Below are 16,042 nucleotides of genomic sequence, written 5' to 3' on the forward strand. Positions count from 1 at the left end.
CCAGCACTGCTTGACAACCGGTGATGGTGTGTTTGCATCCCTGTGCACACTGGAACTGAACCAAAGTCTGTACAATTGGTAAACAAGCTTTGCAAGCATCCTGCCACACCACTCCACATGTGATCTCAGTTATAAACCTTAGACAGGTCACTCTACTCTACATATCAACTCTTAGACGAGACATACCACTATTTCTCAGCTCAGTCGACCTCATCTTTAAACCTTAGACAAGACACACCACTCTGCTTGCCATGTCATCCAACCTCTAATCTCAACCTTAGACAAGACATACCACTCTAGTCAGCCTCAGTGAAGAAAGCTCTACAAAATATGGATAAACAAATGCAACACATAACAAAATACAGTGAAATTGTGCCACAAAAGAAAGTCTCATGCAAAAACATACATTTGCAGCAATATCCAACCCATGCTAAGTGACGCAAATATATAAAAGTATACTACACAAAATGTAAAAAAAAATATTACTTATAAAAGTCTTTTAGTATTTACTTGTTTCAGTCATAAGGCTGTGGCCATGCTGGGGCATCACCTTGAAGATTTTTAGTCGAACAAATCCACCTTTTAAGGCTGGTTTTTACTCTATTGGTCTCTTTTGCTGAACCTCTAAGTTACAAGGACATAAATGGACCAATAATGGTTATCAAGTGGTGGTGGTGGTGGTGGACACAAACACATATACACTATTATATATATATATATATATATATATATATATATATATATACTCTTTTACTTGTTTCAGTCATTTGACTGTGGCCATGCTGGAGCACCACCTTTAGTCGAGCAAATTGACCCCAGAGTTTATTGTTTGTAAGTCTGGTACTTATTCTATTCGCCCCTTTTTGCCAAACCGTTAAGTTACAGGGACACAAACACACCAGCATCGGTTGTCAAGCAATGCTAGGGGGACAAACACAGACACACAAACACACATATATATATATATATATACGACAGGCTTCTTTTAATTTCCGTCTACTAAATCCACTCACAAGGCTTTAGACGGCCCGAGGCTATAGTAGAAGACACTTACCCAAGGTGCCATGCAGTGGGACTGAACCCAGAACCATGTTGCTGGGAAACTCAGCCACGCCTACATAAAATATATAAAAATGTACTAAATAGTATACAAAAATATACTATATAATACTTTTGACCGTTATCTTTTTTACTTGCTTCAATCAATGGATGGTGGTCATGCTGGAGCACTGCTTCGAAAGGTTATATTAGAGTGAATCAACCCCAATACCTATTTTTTAAAGAATGATATTTATTCTATCAGTTGGTTTTGCTGAACTACTAGGTTATAGGGATGTAAACAAACCACACAGTGGGGAAGGAGAAACACAAAAGCATAAACTCATGTATGTGTGTGTGTGTGTGTGTGTGTGTGTGTATATACATATATACATATATATTAAAATGAAGTAGATTATACATATATATATATATATATATATATATATACACTCATTTTAACATATATTTTGTGTGTGTATATATATATATACAAAATGGGACAAGAACGCAAAACATCCAGATACATGATACAAAGAAAACAAGGACTGGTCATCGAGTGTGGTCTTCCTCAGGTGAGTCCAGATATCTTTGCAATTTCGGCTGGTTATACTTGATTGCTCCAATTTGCCAGTTAATCTATACATATATATATTAGATGAATATGGTACTAAGTGAGGCACTAGATTTAGTATGGTATTACCATACAATTTCAAAGTATGGTGATTAAAATCAAAATAAGCAACAAGGGATATCAGAGGTTATGCAGTACGATCGTTTCATGCAACATGGAGTTGCTTGAAACGATCATGCTGCATTAACTCTGGATATCCTTGTTGCTTATTTTGATTTATATATATATATATATATATATATATAATATATATATATATATATTACATATATTATATATATAATATACATATATACATACACATACATACATACATATATACTTAACAAATACGAACTAATATATAGTTCTAAATTTGACAGAAATGGGGAGGCTGATTTGCTGGTGTACAGATAAGGCAGTCATGTAAACAAAGGGATGTAGGTTTGATTCCCCTGTGGATAGGAAAGCCTTCTTTTTTCTGTCAAGGACTTATATGCCCCCTTTATTAGGCCATTTTCCTTAGTCATTACACGGTTATTGCCATAAGCTTTAAGCTTATATAAAAAATATATATATAAAATACACACATATAATCAATACTGAAGGAAAAGAAAATGGAGGGAAAATGGATGTATGAATAATTTATTTGTATGTTATGAAATGTCTGAAATTTCTTTTAAAAAACATAATAGGCGCAGGAGTGGCTGTGTGGTAAGTAGCTTGCTTACGAACCACATGGTTCCGGGTTCAGTCCTACTGCGTGGCACCTTGGGCAAGTGTCTTCTAATATGGCCTCAGGCCGACCAGTGCCTTGTGAGTGAATTTGGTAGATGGAAACTGAAAGAAGCCCGTCGTATATATGTATATATATGTATATATGTATGTGTGTGTGTGTGTCTGCGTTCGTCCCCCCCAACATCATTTGACAACTGATGCTGGTGTCTTTATGTCCCCATAACTTAGCGGTTCGGCAAAGGAGACCGATAGAATAAGTACTAGGCTTACAAAAAATAAGTCCCGGGGTCGATTTGCTCGACTAAAAGGCGGTGCTCCAGCATGGCCGCAGTCAAATGACTGAAACAAGTAAAAGAGTAAAGAGTACAAATAAATTGAGTAGAAGTTGTAAACCTCAAAAAAATAAATTTAAAGAACCTTTTTGTGATACCTTTCTTAGCATTTAACCAAATGCTTAAAATTTCTGATCAGCTAGGGGACTGTACTGAAACATATATGTAGGTTCTTTTATCTTATCTTTTGCAAGCTTTACAATTTGTAACCAATTTATTTGTTGTACTGTTTTTTAAAAGAAATTTCTCATATTTTATAACATACAAATAAATTATTCTTCATCCATTTTTTCTCTATTTTCTTTTCCTTCCATATTGATAATATATATAATTACAATAATCCCTAACATACACCAGTGACCTTTGCATTATATGATAGAGATTAACCAGTGGAATATCTGGGATTATATAATCCATAATGAAGATATAACTACCTCAAATTACTATATATATATATATATATATATATATAAATATAGTTAATTTGAACATGCCAGCCAACCTCCCTTCATTGGACTAACTCTGTTTGCGAAGACCGTTGGGGCAAGTGAAATCAGAATCGAAATTGAACCAATCCTATGACTGGCCCCAGCGGTTGCAAGGCCACTGGACTGACTCCTGTGCAAGGTGGCAAGTGAAGAAACAACCATTTCGACCCTGTGCTTGAGGAGATCCATTGAGTCAAGTACACCAAAATCAAGATCAATGGAAACTGCAGTTGTGATCCCTGTGCCAGTATCGCGTAAAAAGCACCATCTGAACGTGGCCAATGCCAGCACCACCTAGAATGGCTTCCGTGCCGGTGGCATGTAAAATGCACCAATCCGATCAGGCCTACACAAAGATGCAGAAAGTGTGCGGAGAGGGGTGTAAGAGCCAAGTGTACGAAAGGAAAGAAAGAAAAAGGATTTAACATTTTGAGCGGAGCTCTTCTTCAGAAACATAGAAAAGTCCAAGGAAGGGACGACGGAGAACGAAATTCGCCAACGATACACACACGGTCACATATTGAAAAATTAACTATATATAGTTCATCATCATCATCATTTAACATCCGTTCTCCATGCTAGCATGGGTTGGACAGTTTGACCGGGAATCTGGGAAGCCAGAAGGCTGCACCAGGCTCCAATCTTGATCTAACACCAACCACTCCGAGGCTGGCAAATGGCCACGATCGGATGGTGCTTTTTATGTGCCACCGGCACGGGGGCCAGGCGAGGCTGGCAACAGCCACAATCGGATGGTGCCTTTCATGTGTCACCGGCACAGAGGCCGGTCGGGGTGGCGCTGGCAACAGCCACGTTCGGATGGTTCTCTTACGTGCCATCGGCACTGGTATCACAACTGCAATTTCCATTGATGTTGATCGATTTCGATTTTCACTTGCCTCAACAGGTCTTCACAAGTAGAGTTTTGTGTCCCAAGAAGGAAAGGTATGCATAAGTGGACTGGCTACGTCCCAGGTAGAGACCACGGGTGATGGTCTCACTTGTCCTGCCAGGTCTTCCCACTGTGCATGTGTGTGTGTGTGTGTGTTTGTCCCCCATCACCGCTTGACACCTGGTGTTGGTTTGTTTACATTCCCGTAACTTAGCCATTCGGCAAAAGAACAAGTAAGAAATAAGTACTAAGGGGGGGGAGGTCGATTTGTTTGACTAAAAAAAACCACTTGAAGGTGGTGCTCCAGCATGGCCACAGTCAACTGACTAAAACGAATAAAAGAATAAAAGAATAAGAATGTATAGAAATATCAGTATATGATATATATAAAACTAGCCTAAATGAAAATATGCGAAGAATATGAGAAAACTAAAAGAACAAAACTAGGTTTCATGCTCGATTTGTTTATAAAATTTTACCATTGTTGAGTTGCTATGGTGACAGAGGAACGTGGGTAGACTGTGGGTCACCCACCACACACAGGAGGCAGAGGGGAAGAAAAAGAAGAAAATGATGTTAAAAGACTGCAGAGATGGTCATGATGATGATATGGTGGTGATGATGATTATGGTGATGATGATGATGATAACAGCACTTGGATTGAGTTGTGATGATGGTAGTGGTGGTGATGGCGACAGTGAAAAGAATCAATGATTGTGATGAAGATGGTGAAGATGATGATGATGATGGTGATGGTGATGATGATGATGATGGTGATGATGATGGTGATAATGTTCATGATAGTGATGGTGATGGTACCACTGATGATGAGGATGATGATGATGGTGATGATGATGATGGTGATGACGATGATGATGACGATAATGGTGATGATGATGAGGATGGTGACAGGTCAATGTCGATAATAGTCCAGATGGTCAGAAACGGAACAGACATGCAAGCACATGTAAATCGTTAATTAATTGGTTAAATAGATAAATAAATAAATAAACAAATTAATTCGTTAATTAATTTAAAACATTAGCAACATTTAAAATCATTATTATTATTATTATTATTATTATTGGCATTGAAACAGAAGAAAAGACAAAGACAGAACAAAGATGAAACAAAAGAGAAGAAAGAAGGGGAGACGAGAAAAGAAAGAAAAGAAGGAAGGAAGAGGAAAAAGAAAAGGAGCATCATCATCATCATTTAGCTCCCACTTTTCCATGTTTGTATGGACCAGGTGGAGTTTACTGAGACTGGGTGGGAAGCACTCCGTCGGTTACGACGACGAGGGTTCCGGTTGATCCGAATCAACGGAACAGCCTGCTCGTGAAATTAACGTGTAAGTGGCTGAGCATTCCACAGACACGTGTACCCGTAACGTAGTTCTCGGGGATATTCAGCGTGACACAGAGAGTGACAAGGCCGGCCCTTTGAAATACAGGTACACAGAAACAAAAGAAAGAGTGAGAGAAAGCTGTGGTGAAAGAGTACAGCAGGATCACCACCATCCCCTGCCGGAGCCTCGTGGAGCTTTAGGTGTTTTCGCTCAATAACACTCACAACGCCTGGTCTGGGAATCAAACCGCGATCCTACGACCGCAAGTCCGCTGCCCTAACCACTGGGCCATGCGCCTCCACTCTGAGACTGGGTGCCCTTCCTGTCACCAACCCTTAACGGTTTTTAGCCCAATATTTATCATGCAAGTGGCTGAGTACTCCACAGGCACATGTACTCTGAATGTGGTCTTAAGGGGGTTCAGTGTGACACAGAATGTGGCAATGCTGTCCCCTTTTGAAATTCAGGTACAACTGATTTTTGCCAGCAGCTGAGAGGACTGGAGCAATGTGGAATAAAGTGTCTTGCTCAAGGACATAACATGCTGCTGCCAGGGATTGAACTCATGATCTTGGTTCTGAGCCAAATACCCAAATCCCTAAGAGACTCTTTGAGCGGAACAAAAATAAAAGAAACACAAAAATGAGGTAAAAAAACCCCAAAGAAACACTGTATATTAAATTAGGGATCAGGAAAATCCATTGTTTTTTATGTTTTGAGCATAAGCTCCTCGTCAGAAAGAAGAGACAAGAAGAAGAGAATGGAGAGAGTATAGAACTATAGAACAAGCATATCTCAACAATGGGTTTCTTTCAGTTTTTGTCTACCAAATTCACTCACACGCTTAGAGATATTCCAAAAACTATCACTCTTTTACTCGTTTCAGTCATTTGACTGTGGCCATGCTGGAGCACCACCTTTTAATCGAGCAAATCGACCCCAGGACTTATTTTTTGTAAGCCTAGTACTTATTCTATTGGTCTCTTTTGCTGAACCGCTAAGTTACGGGTACGTAAACACACCAGCATCGGTTGTCAAGCAATGCTAGGGAGACAAACACAGACACACAAACATATACACACACGTACATATACATATATATGATGGGCTTCTTTCAGTTTCTATTTTTGAGTATATGTTATCTGGGAGATTTTCTTATAGTAGAGAAATAGCTAGTTATTTGGCTGCTATTTCTAAATTTCGGTATTTGGTGAAGCAAATTTTTATGCTGAACCCTAATTATAATTATACTCATAATTATAAAAATTATTGTTTAAGTTCACCAATAATGGTCCTTTTAACATGCCAAAACTACTTGGTAGAATTATTAATTATTAATTAATTAATTTTACCCTTTATTATTACATTGGAGTGGCTGTGTGGTAAGTAGCTTGCTTACCAACCACATGGTTCCGGGTTCAGTCCCACTGTGTGGCACCTTAGTCAAGTGTCTTCTAGTTATAGCCTCGGGCCGACCAAAGCCTTGTGAGTGGATTTGGTAGACGGAAACTGAAAGAAGCCCGTCGTATATATGTATAATATATAAATGTGTGTGTGTGTGTAGTTGTTGTGTGTATATATTTGTCCCCCCAACATCACTTTACAACTGATGCTGGTGTGTTTACGTCCCCGAAACTTAGTGGTTCGGCAAAAGAGACCGATTAGAATAAGTACTAGGCTTACAAAGAATAAGTTCTGAGGTCGATTTGCTCTCCTGAGATTCGCCAACACTACACTTGATTTTCTCCCCTCATACACCCAGACATTTCTACACTACTGCATGTACTTTATATGCACTTTCTGACAAGTTGTTGGTGCACCTGAGCACTGTATACAATAATTTCATTATTATTATTATTATTATTATTATTATAACTAAAGGCGGTGCTCCAGCATGGCCACAGTCAAAATGACTGAAACAAGTAAAAGAGAGAATATCTACATATATCTATATATATATATATGATGGTCTTTTTTCAGTTACCATCTACCAAATCCACTCACAAGGTTTTTGTCAGCCCGAGGATATAGTAGCAACATTTTCCCAATGTGCCACACAGTGGGACTGAACTCGGGACCATGTAGTCAAGAAACAAGCTTCTTACCACACAGCCATGCCTGTCCTTGATGGTAATAATGAAGTTTCTCTAACGAAGAGAGAAATTTGTATTATAATCTAATAGCCTAAAATTCACACACTATTACTTAAATGTCTGTTTGCTATGAGATTCATCGTTCATAAAAAGAATTATTTCACGTTCTCTTGAAGTTTCTAACCTCTTCTGACATAAGCAACATATTCTTGAATTTGCGTGTGTGTGTGTGTGCATGTGGCTGTGTGTGTGCATGTGGATGGTTGAGTGTGTGTATGAGTGGTGTATGGATGTGTGTGTGAAAGTGAGTGTGTATGTGAGTACGTGTGTGTGTGTGGGGGGTGGGTGAATGTATGTGTATGGATGCGAGTGTGTGTTGGTATGCAAATGTGTGTGTGTATGTGAATGTGTGTGTGGAGGTGAATGTGTGAGTGTGTGAGTGCGTGTGTGTGAGTGAGTGTGTGTGTGTGTGAATGTGTGTGCATGAATGTGTGTGCATGAATGTGTGTGTGTGTGAATGTGTGTGCATGAGTGTGAGTGTGTGGATGTAGGTGTGTGTGGATGTGAGTGTGTGTGTATGTGTGTGGATGCAAATTGTGTGTGTGTGGATACAAATATGCGTGTGTGTATGTGTGGATACGAATATGTGTGTGTGGATGCAAATGCGCGTGTGCATGTGTGGATGTAAAAGTTCACCGGGGTGCAAAGATGTGTGTATACCTTGATGCATACGTGTGGATTTGTGAATATGTGTGTGTGTGTGTGTGTGGTGTGTGTGTGTGTGTGTGTGTGTGTGTGTGTGTGTGCACAATTGGTTAGACAGTCCAAAAGCAAAGAGGAGTCATCATGTACAACTTACCAGGATGTGGTCTCCTGAATGGCCCATCAGGCGTTTGTGTGACACCAAATAGCAAGAAGGTGAAAACTGTAGCTACAATGCCCCTGGAAGAGAAACAGAGCTTCATCATTACATTGCTCACCAAACCAACAAATACATTTACATCATTGTTCAGCTTATAAGGCATGGCTGAGTACTGAGTCTGTTATGATCAACGGAACAGCCTATTCATGAAATTAACGGACGAGTGGCTGAGTATACCACAGACATGCGTAGCCCTAATGTAATTCTCAGGGAGATTTGGCGTGATACAGAATGTGACAAGTGGCTGAGTACACCACAGACATGCATACCCTTAATGTAATTCTCAGGGAGATTTGGCATGATACAGAATGTGACAAGTGGCTGAGTACACCACAGACATGCGTAGCCCTAATGTAATTCTCAGGGAGATTTGGCATGATACAGAATGTGACAAGTGGCTGAGTACACCACAGACATGCGTACCCCTAATGTAATTCTCAGGGAGATTTGGCATGATACAGAATGTGACAAGTGGCTGAGTACACCACAGACATGCGTAGCCCTAATGTAATTCTCAGGGAGATTTGGCGTGATACAGAATGTGACAAGTGGCTGAGTGTTCCACAGATATAAAAAATAAATGTGCCCTTTTAAAGCCTAGCCAGGCTCATAGGCCCGGTTTCCTGGTTTCAATGGCATATGTGTTCCCCAGCTGGACGGGATGCCAGTCCATCGCAGCTTTACTCATTTTTGCCAGCTGAGTGGACTGGAGCAACGTGAAATGAAGTGTTTTGTTCAAGAACACAACGCATCACCCGGTCCAGGAATTGAAACCACAATCTTACGACCATGATGCTGATACACTAACCACATATGTATATGTATATAAGTTAAGTTAATTTTTTGGCTCAAAAAGCAAAAAGCAAGGCCATGTAGGGGGACATGGAGTTATGTACAGGGAGGGTGTTCATGCAAAGAGTTCAGGCCATTTCTGGTCAAGAGAGACTTTGAACCGAGCGGTCATTGGCATCTTCACTATCTCGTCCGGCAGCTTATTCCACGGATCCGCAACCCGGACGGAGAAAGCCCCTCTCCTTCGATTGAGATGAAATCGTGGCAGATAGAGCTTTTCAGAGTGACCCCGCAGCCGACGCTCTGGAGCAGGAATGAAGAACAGCTCTTTTGAGAGGTTATACTTTCCGCTTATGATGTTATGAGCAAGAATGAGATCAGCACGGCATCGTCGTTTTTCTAGAGAATAAAGGTCGAGCGTCTTCAGCCTTTCTCATATAGGTGTATGTATATAAGTATATATATATATATATATATATATAATAATATATTGTGTGAGAAAGAGAGAGAAGAGTAAAGAGACAGACAAACAGATATACAGACATATGTATACATACATATGCACATGTGACTGTCTGTGTGTGAGCTCATGTGTGTGAATCTTGTCATAAAAAACAATGAAAGATGTTTACATTCCATCTCTTCATAACATTTAGTCATTTTGTACTTTTGAAGTCGTCTGCCATGAAATAAAATCTCTCTCTCTTGAAAAAGCAGGTGAAAGGTTGGTGAGAGACCATCAGACCATGAAATTCTAGCTTAGGTACAGTCTTCTCGCTACACTTCTGCTAGCAAGGGAAAATCAGACATTATATGATTGCACACACACACACACACATATATATATATATATATATACACGCACACAATTATACATATACATACATATATATACATACACTCACACAATTATATACATATATATATATATACACACACACACAATTATATACATATATATATATACACACACACACTTATATACATATATATATATACACACACACACAATTATATACATATATATATATACACACACACACAATTATATACATATATATATATATATACACACACACACAATTATATATATATATATATATACACACACACAATTATACATATATATATATATATATATATATATATACATATCAAAGGGAAATGGAATTTAATTAAAATTAAAAGCATTTAATCAAAATTTACATTTCCAGTGGTCTAACGTGCAAAATATTAGTCAAGAAGACTATATATTAGTCATACGATATAGTGTATATTTAAACACATAAGGAATTCACTTATAGGAATTCAACATGCTAGAGAGAACAGCTAGGTTACACACACACACACAATTATACATTTTTATATATATACACACACAAACATAATTATACATACATATATATATACACACACAAACATAATTATACATACAATATATTATATATATAATTATACACACACACACACACATATATATATATATATATATTATATATATATATATATATACACATACATACACACACACACACACACACATACAATTATATATATATATATAAAAATATGCATGTACCACACAGAGTAGAGCTTGGTATAGTTTCTGACTTGCTAGTTCCTGTGAAACTGCCCAACACATGCCAGTATGGAAAATGTATGTTAAACTATATATATATATATATATATATATATATATATATATTTTCGCCTTCGAAACGTAGAGTAGATGAAACCATGGCGACTGAAGAAGGGGTTTTTTCCTTGTGTTATTTGTCCTGTACTCTATTTTTTTGTTGTTTAAGAAAAATGTCCAGTTCCTTGGGTTTGTGTCTATGTCTTCGTCTCTCTATGTGTTCGACGTCCTTTTGGTGTCCTGTACTCATATATGCGTGTATATATACATGTAGAGGTAGGTACGTACATATATGTTTATATATATGCATATGTTTTATTTATTAATATATTATATATATATATATATATATATATTCTACTTAGCCCATGATCAAGCATATTCCTACAGAATTGAAAGCGTTGCAACCATGCCCTACCAACCAGAAAGAACATTTATGGCTAAGCTAGTGAAGTGGTACAACCTTTAAAATACCAACTCAAAATGCTTAGTGGTGTTTCATTCAGATCTTTACATTCAGAGTTCAAATCCTGTTGAGGTCACAACTTGACCTTTCATCCTTTCAACGAATGGGAAGGTTAATGAAACAGGGCAGATAATCACCAGGGTCAATGTATCCAACTAGCTCCCACCTCTAGCCAAACAAGTATTGGCCTCAATGCAACCCAACATGACCCTCCCCTCAAAACTGCCATGAGCCCTGTAAAATTCAGCAGAAGCAACAGAGTGACTCAAAGTCCAAGATTTTGTTAAGTGCCAATGCACGAAACTCTCAGCCTTTGAGTCACTCTGTTTCTGGTGCTAAAAGTTAATAAAATGATACTTTTACTTATATTTTGAGTTCTTTCTTTCTTGTTTGCATCATATATTTTTTATTCTTTTTCTTGTTTCAGTCATTTGACTGCGGTCATGCTGCTATATATATATATATATATATATATACAATGGGCTTCTTTCAGTTTCCGTCTACCAAATCCACTCACAAGGCTTCGGTCAGCCCAAGGCTATAGTAGAAGACACTTGGCCAAGGTGCCACGCAGTGGGACTGAACCTGGAACCATGTGGTTGGTAAGCAGGCTACTTACCAAACAGCCACTCCTACACACACTCACATATACACATGTCCATATACACACATCCATATGCACACTCACATGTACACACATCCATATGTGCACACATACATATTCACACACTCACCTCCATCCATACATACATACTCACACGTACCATTCTCACATACACACAAGCACTTGAGCACTTTAGTTTGTTGAGGTCACTTATTATTATTATTATCATTATTATTATTATTATTCTATGTTTAACTTTTGCTTTATATTTGTACAAGTTGGCTCCAAGTCTCACCCAGAGACCTCAAGAGACAACAGGTTGGATGTTCACGTTGTTGTTATGCCTAGCGTGCCATATATTTGGGGGTTTTTTGGGTGTTGTACTAGTGAATGTCTAAACCCCCCCCCCCCCGAAGATTATGTTTGTTTTAAACCTTGAGATTACATAGACTGGGTTTCCTGGTATCTGTGTTAGGTAGCAATCAGCCCCTTTCGCTATCATTCCCAGGGCACCTATGACAACAAGTATTGTTTTAGTCTTCAGGTTCCACATTTTGCTGATTTCTATTTCAAGATCTTTATATTTGCTCAGTTTTTGGTAGGTCTTGACAGATATGTTTATATCAATGAGGAGGCAGGTTCTTTGTCTGAAGTCTTTCAATATGATGTCTGGCCTATTTGCATCTATCTTTCTGTCAGTTTGAATGGTGAAGTTCCAGAAGTGTGAGATGTGGTCATTTTCAAGCACTGGAGGTGGTTTTATTATTATTATTATTATTATTATCTCCCTTTCATTCAGCCCCTTTTTTTCCAGTCATCTCATTTTGTTGGACTGTTGAACTCTGCACATTTTTTTCTCTCTCCATATTGTTTCTTTCTCTCTCTGTTTTTTCCCCCCTCTTAATCCTTTCTGTCGAAGAGCATAGGCTCAAAGTGTTAAAACTTAAGGTAAGTTTGGCTGCTATTTCTAACATGTCAAGAGAGGCTTGCCCAACCTGGCTTCTGGCCATATATTTACTTTTAGTGGTTTGACACATTGTCTTGAAAACTGGGCCAAACTGTTGGTAGGTTTTGTTTCCCCTCAGAATAATGCCACAAAGATGTTGACCTAGTTTAAAATGGGATGACCTACTTCCATTTACCTGTATAAATTCCTCTGCATATCCCCTACTCTGACCCTTCTTCACAGTTTGTTAACATCTGATTTTGGTTAACGAATGATGGTGGAGAAATGGGGAGCCGGGAGAGAAAGAGAAGAAAGGAGAGAAAAAGGAAAGAGGCAAAAGAAAAGAGAGAGGTGTGAGAGACAGAGAGACAGTGAGAGAGAGAAGGTGAGACAGAGAGAGAGAGTGTGTGAGAGGTATAGAGAGAAGAGAGAAACAGGGAGAGACAAGGGACAGAGAAGAGGCACATGAGAGAGAGGCACACAAAGAGAGAGGCACATGAGAAGAGAGACAGAAAGATAAGTACAGAGAGAGATAGAGAGAGAGAACAAGAGAGAGACACACACATAGAGGCAGAGAGAGACAGAGACACACACACAGAGGCACAGAGAGAGAGAGAGAGAGAGCGAGCGAGAGAGAGAGAGACACACACAGTGGCAGAGAGAGAAAGGAGAGGAGAGCCTCTCCCACAATCATAAAATATGACAATTACATCCATGTGTGTAAAGATATATTTACTCTTGTATAAACTCACTGTTTCTTCTTTGACCAGGCTGCTTTTAGGAATTCCCATGACTCTCTCTCTCTCAACATTTATTTCCATTACCAAGAATCTGAATTAGGAACTTGGGACTTCCTGAATCTCTCATTACCTGATTACATAATCATGGACACCACACCTATAGATGCATTGCAGTTGCTCTCTCGGATAAAGCTTTGTTAGCCACACACAAACATATAATATGAATATCTTTGTTCCTTCTTGAGCCATGCCTGGCTCATAAGGGCTGGTTTCCCGGTTTCCTTGGCATATAGGTTCCCCACCTGGACAGGACGCTGGTCCATTGCAGGTGAGATGCAAGATGCAGGAGGAAAGAGTGGGAGAAAGTTGTGGCGAAAGAGTCAGCAGAAGTTCACCATTACCTTCTGCCAGAGCCACGTGGAGCTTAGGTGTTTCGCTCATAAACACACACATCGCCCGGTCTGAGATTCGAACACGCGATCCCTCGACTGCGAGTCCGCTGCTCTAACCACTAGGCCATGTGCCTCCACAAATATTCCTTCTCGAGCCATACCTGGCTCATAATGGCTGGTTTCCCGGTTTCCTTGGCATATCGGTTCCCTACCTGGATGGGACACCTGTCATTCGCAGGTGAGCTGCAAGATGCAGGAGGAAAGAGTGAGAGAAAGATGTGGTGGAAGAGTCAGCAGAAGTTCGCCAAAACCTTCTGCCGGGGCCGTGTGGAGCTTAGGTGTTTCACTCATAAAAACACACATCGCCCTGTCTGAGATTAGAACCCGCGATCCCTTGACCGCAAGTCCATTGCTCTAACCACTAGGCCCTGTGCCTCCACATAATATAAATATAACATAATAATATAATATAATATAATATAATATAATATAATATACATTAACCGCTTTTGCAGATTCCCATGACTCTCACCATCCAATTCCATTATAAAGAATTTTAATTAGGAACTTGAGACTTCCTGAATCTCTCATTAGCTGATTACCTAATCACAGACACCACACCTATAGATGCCTCGCAGTTGCTCTCTTGATAAAACTTAGTCATCCACACACCCACATATAATATAAATATAACATAATATAATATACATTAACCATTTTTGCAGATTCCCTTGACACTGTGTCACCATCCAATTCCATTAAGAATTTGAATTGAGATCTTGGGACTTTGTCAATCTTCCATTAGCTGATTACACAACCATGGATTATCACTCCTATGGATGCATTACAGTTATTCTCTTGATAGAAGGTCAACAGTCATGATCCCTGAGCTCTTGGATTTCTCCACTCAGCTTCATTGTAAGAAGCACCACAGACTTGGTTGAGCCCTTCCACGACCTCTTCACACTCCACCAAGCTGCAGTCACATGACACCACCCTGTCCCTACAGGGTGGCTGAATGGGTGTTATACCATGCCAAAGGGCAGCCTGTAACTCTGCAAGGCACAATGGTCACTCCAGGAGGCATTTTAAAAATATTCACATACTTATATAAGCTATGGGTATGTGAATATGATCAAAGCTATTCCAGCTGTGGCCATTCCATCTTTGATCATAGTTCTTCCTGATCAGTATTTGCCTGGGGCTAAACAACAACAACAAAAACTATAGCTATTAATACCAACAACTATACTATACATTAGATAATGTAGTCCTGGATACACTATGCCTGAATAAAAGATGGGATGAGCAAGTGTTTTCTACTATAGGCGCAGAAGTGGCTGTGTGGTAAGTAGCTTGCTTACGAACCACACGATTCTGGGTTCAGTCCCACTGTGTGGCACCTTGGGCAAGTGTCTATTACTATAGCCTCGGGCCAACCAAAGCCTTGCGGGTGGATTTGGTAGATGGAAACTGAAAGAAGCCCATCACATATATGTATATATATGTATGTGTGTGTATATGTTTGTGTGTCTGTGTTTGTCCCCCCAACATCGCTTGACAACTGATGCTGGTGTGTTTACATTCCCGTAACTTAGCGGTTCAGCAAAAGAGACTGATAGAATAAGTACTAGGCTTACAATGAATATGTCCTGGGGTCGATTTGGTCGAGTAAAGGCGGTGCTCCAGCATGGCCACAGTCAAAATGACTGAAACAAGTAAAAGAGTAAAGAGTATAGCCACAGGCTGGTCAAAGCCTTGTGAATAGATTTGGTAGATGGAAACTGAAAGAAGCCCATCATACATATATATGTGTGTGTGTGAGTGTTTGTCCGTCCTCCAACACCGCTTGACAACTGGTGCTGGTTTGTTTACATCCCCGTAACTTAGCGGTTCGGCACAAGAAGCCAAGAGAATAAGTACCAGGTTCTAAAAAAACAAAACATCTTTGGTCACAGATCTGCTGAATCAGAAAAACTGACCAAGGGTCAAGCAACGATAA

At 39.4% G+C, this 16,042-nt stretch overlaps 1 protein-coding gene across 2 annotated transcripts in view; it reads right to left on the minus strand.

Moving 5' to 3' along the window:
• The window catches only part of LOC115225338 (phosphatidylserine synthase 2), a 70,918-nt gene that overhangs the window by 52,762 nt on the left and 2,114 nt on the right, over nt 1-16,042 (minus strand). For both annotated transcript variants that reach the window (XR_005004037.1, XM_029796289.2), the window contains exon 3: nt 8,402-8,484. Coding sequence is in view for 1 of the 2 variants with exons in the window: in XM_029796289.2 (XP_029652149.1) it covers nt 8,402-8,484 (83 nt within the window). In the remaining variant the exon portion in view is untranslated. The remainder of the gene's footprint in view (nt 1-8,401; nt 8,485-16,042) is intronic.

Source organism: Octopus sinensis, linkage group LG27, assembly GCF_006345805.1.
Source record: "Octopus sinensis linkage group LG27, ASM634580v1, whole genome shotgun sequence".
Lineage (NCBI taxonomy): Eukaryota > Metazoa > Mollusca > Cephalopoda > Octopoda > Octopodidae > Octopus > Octopus sinensis.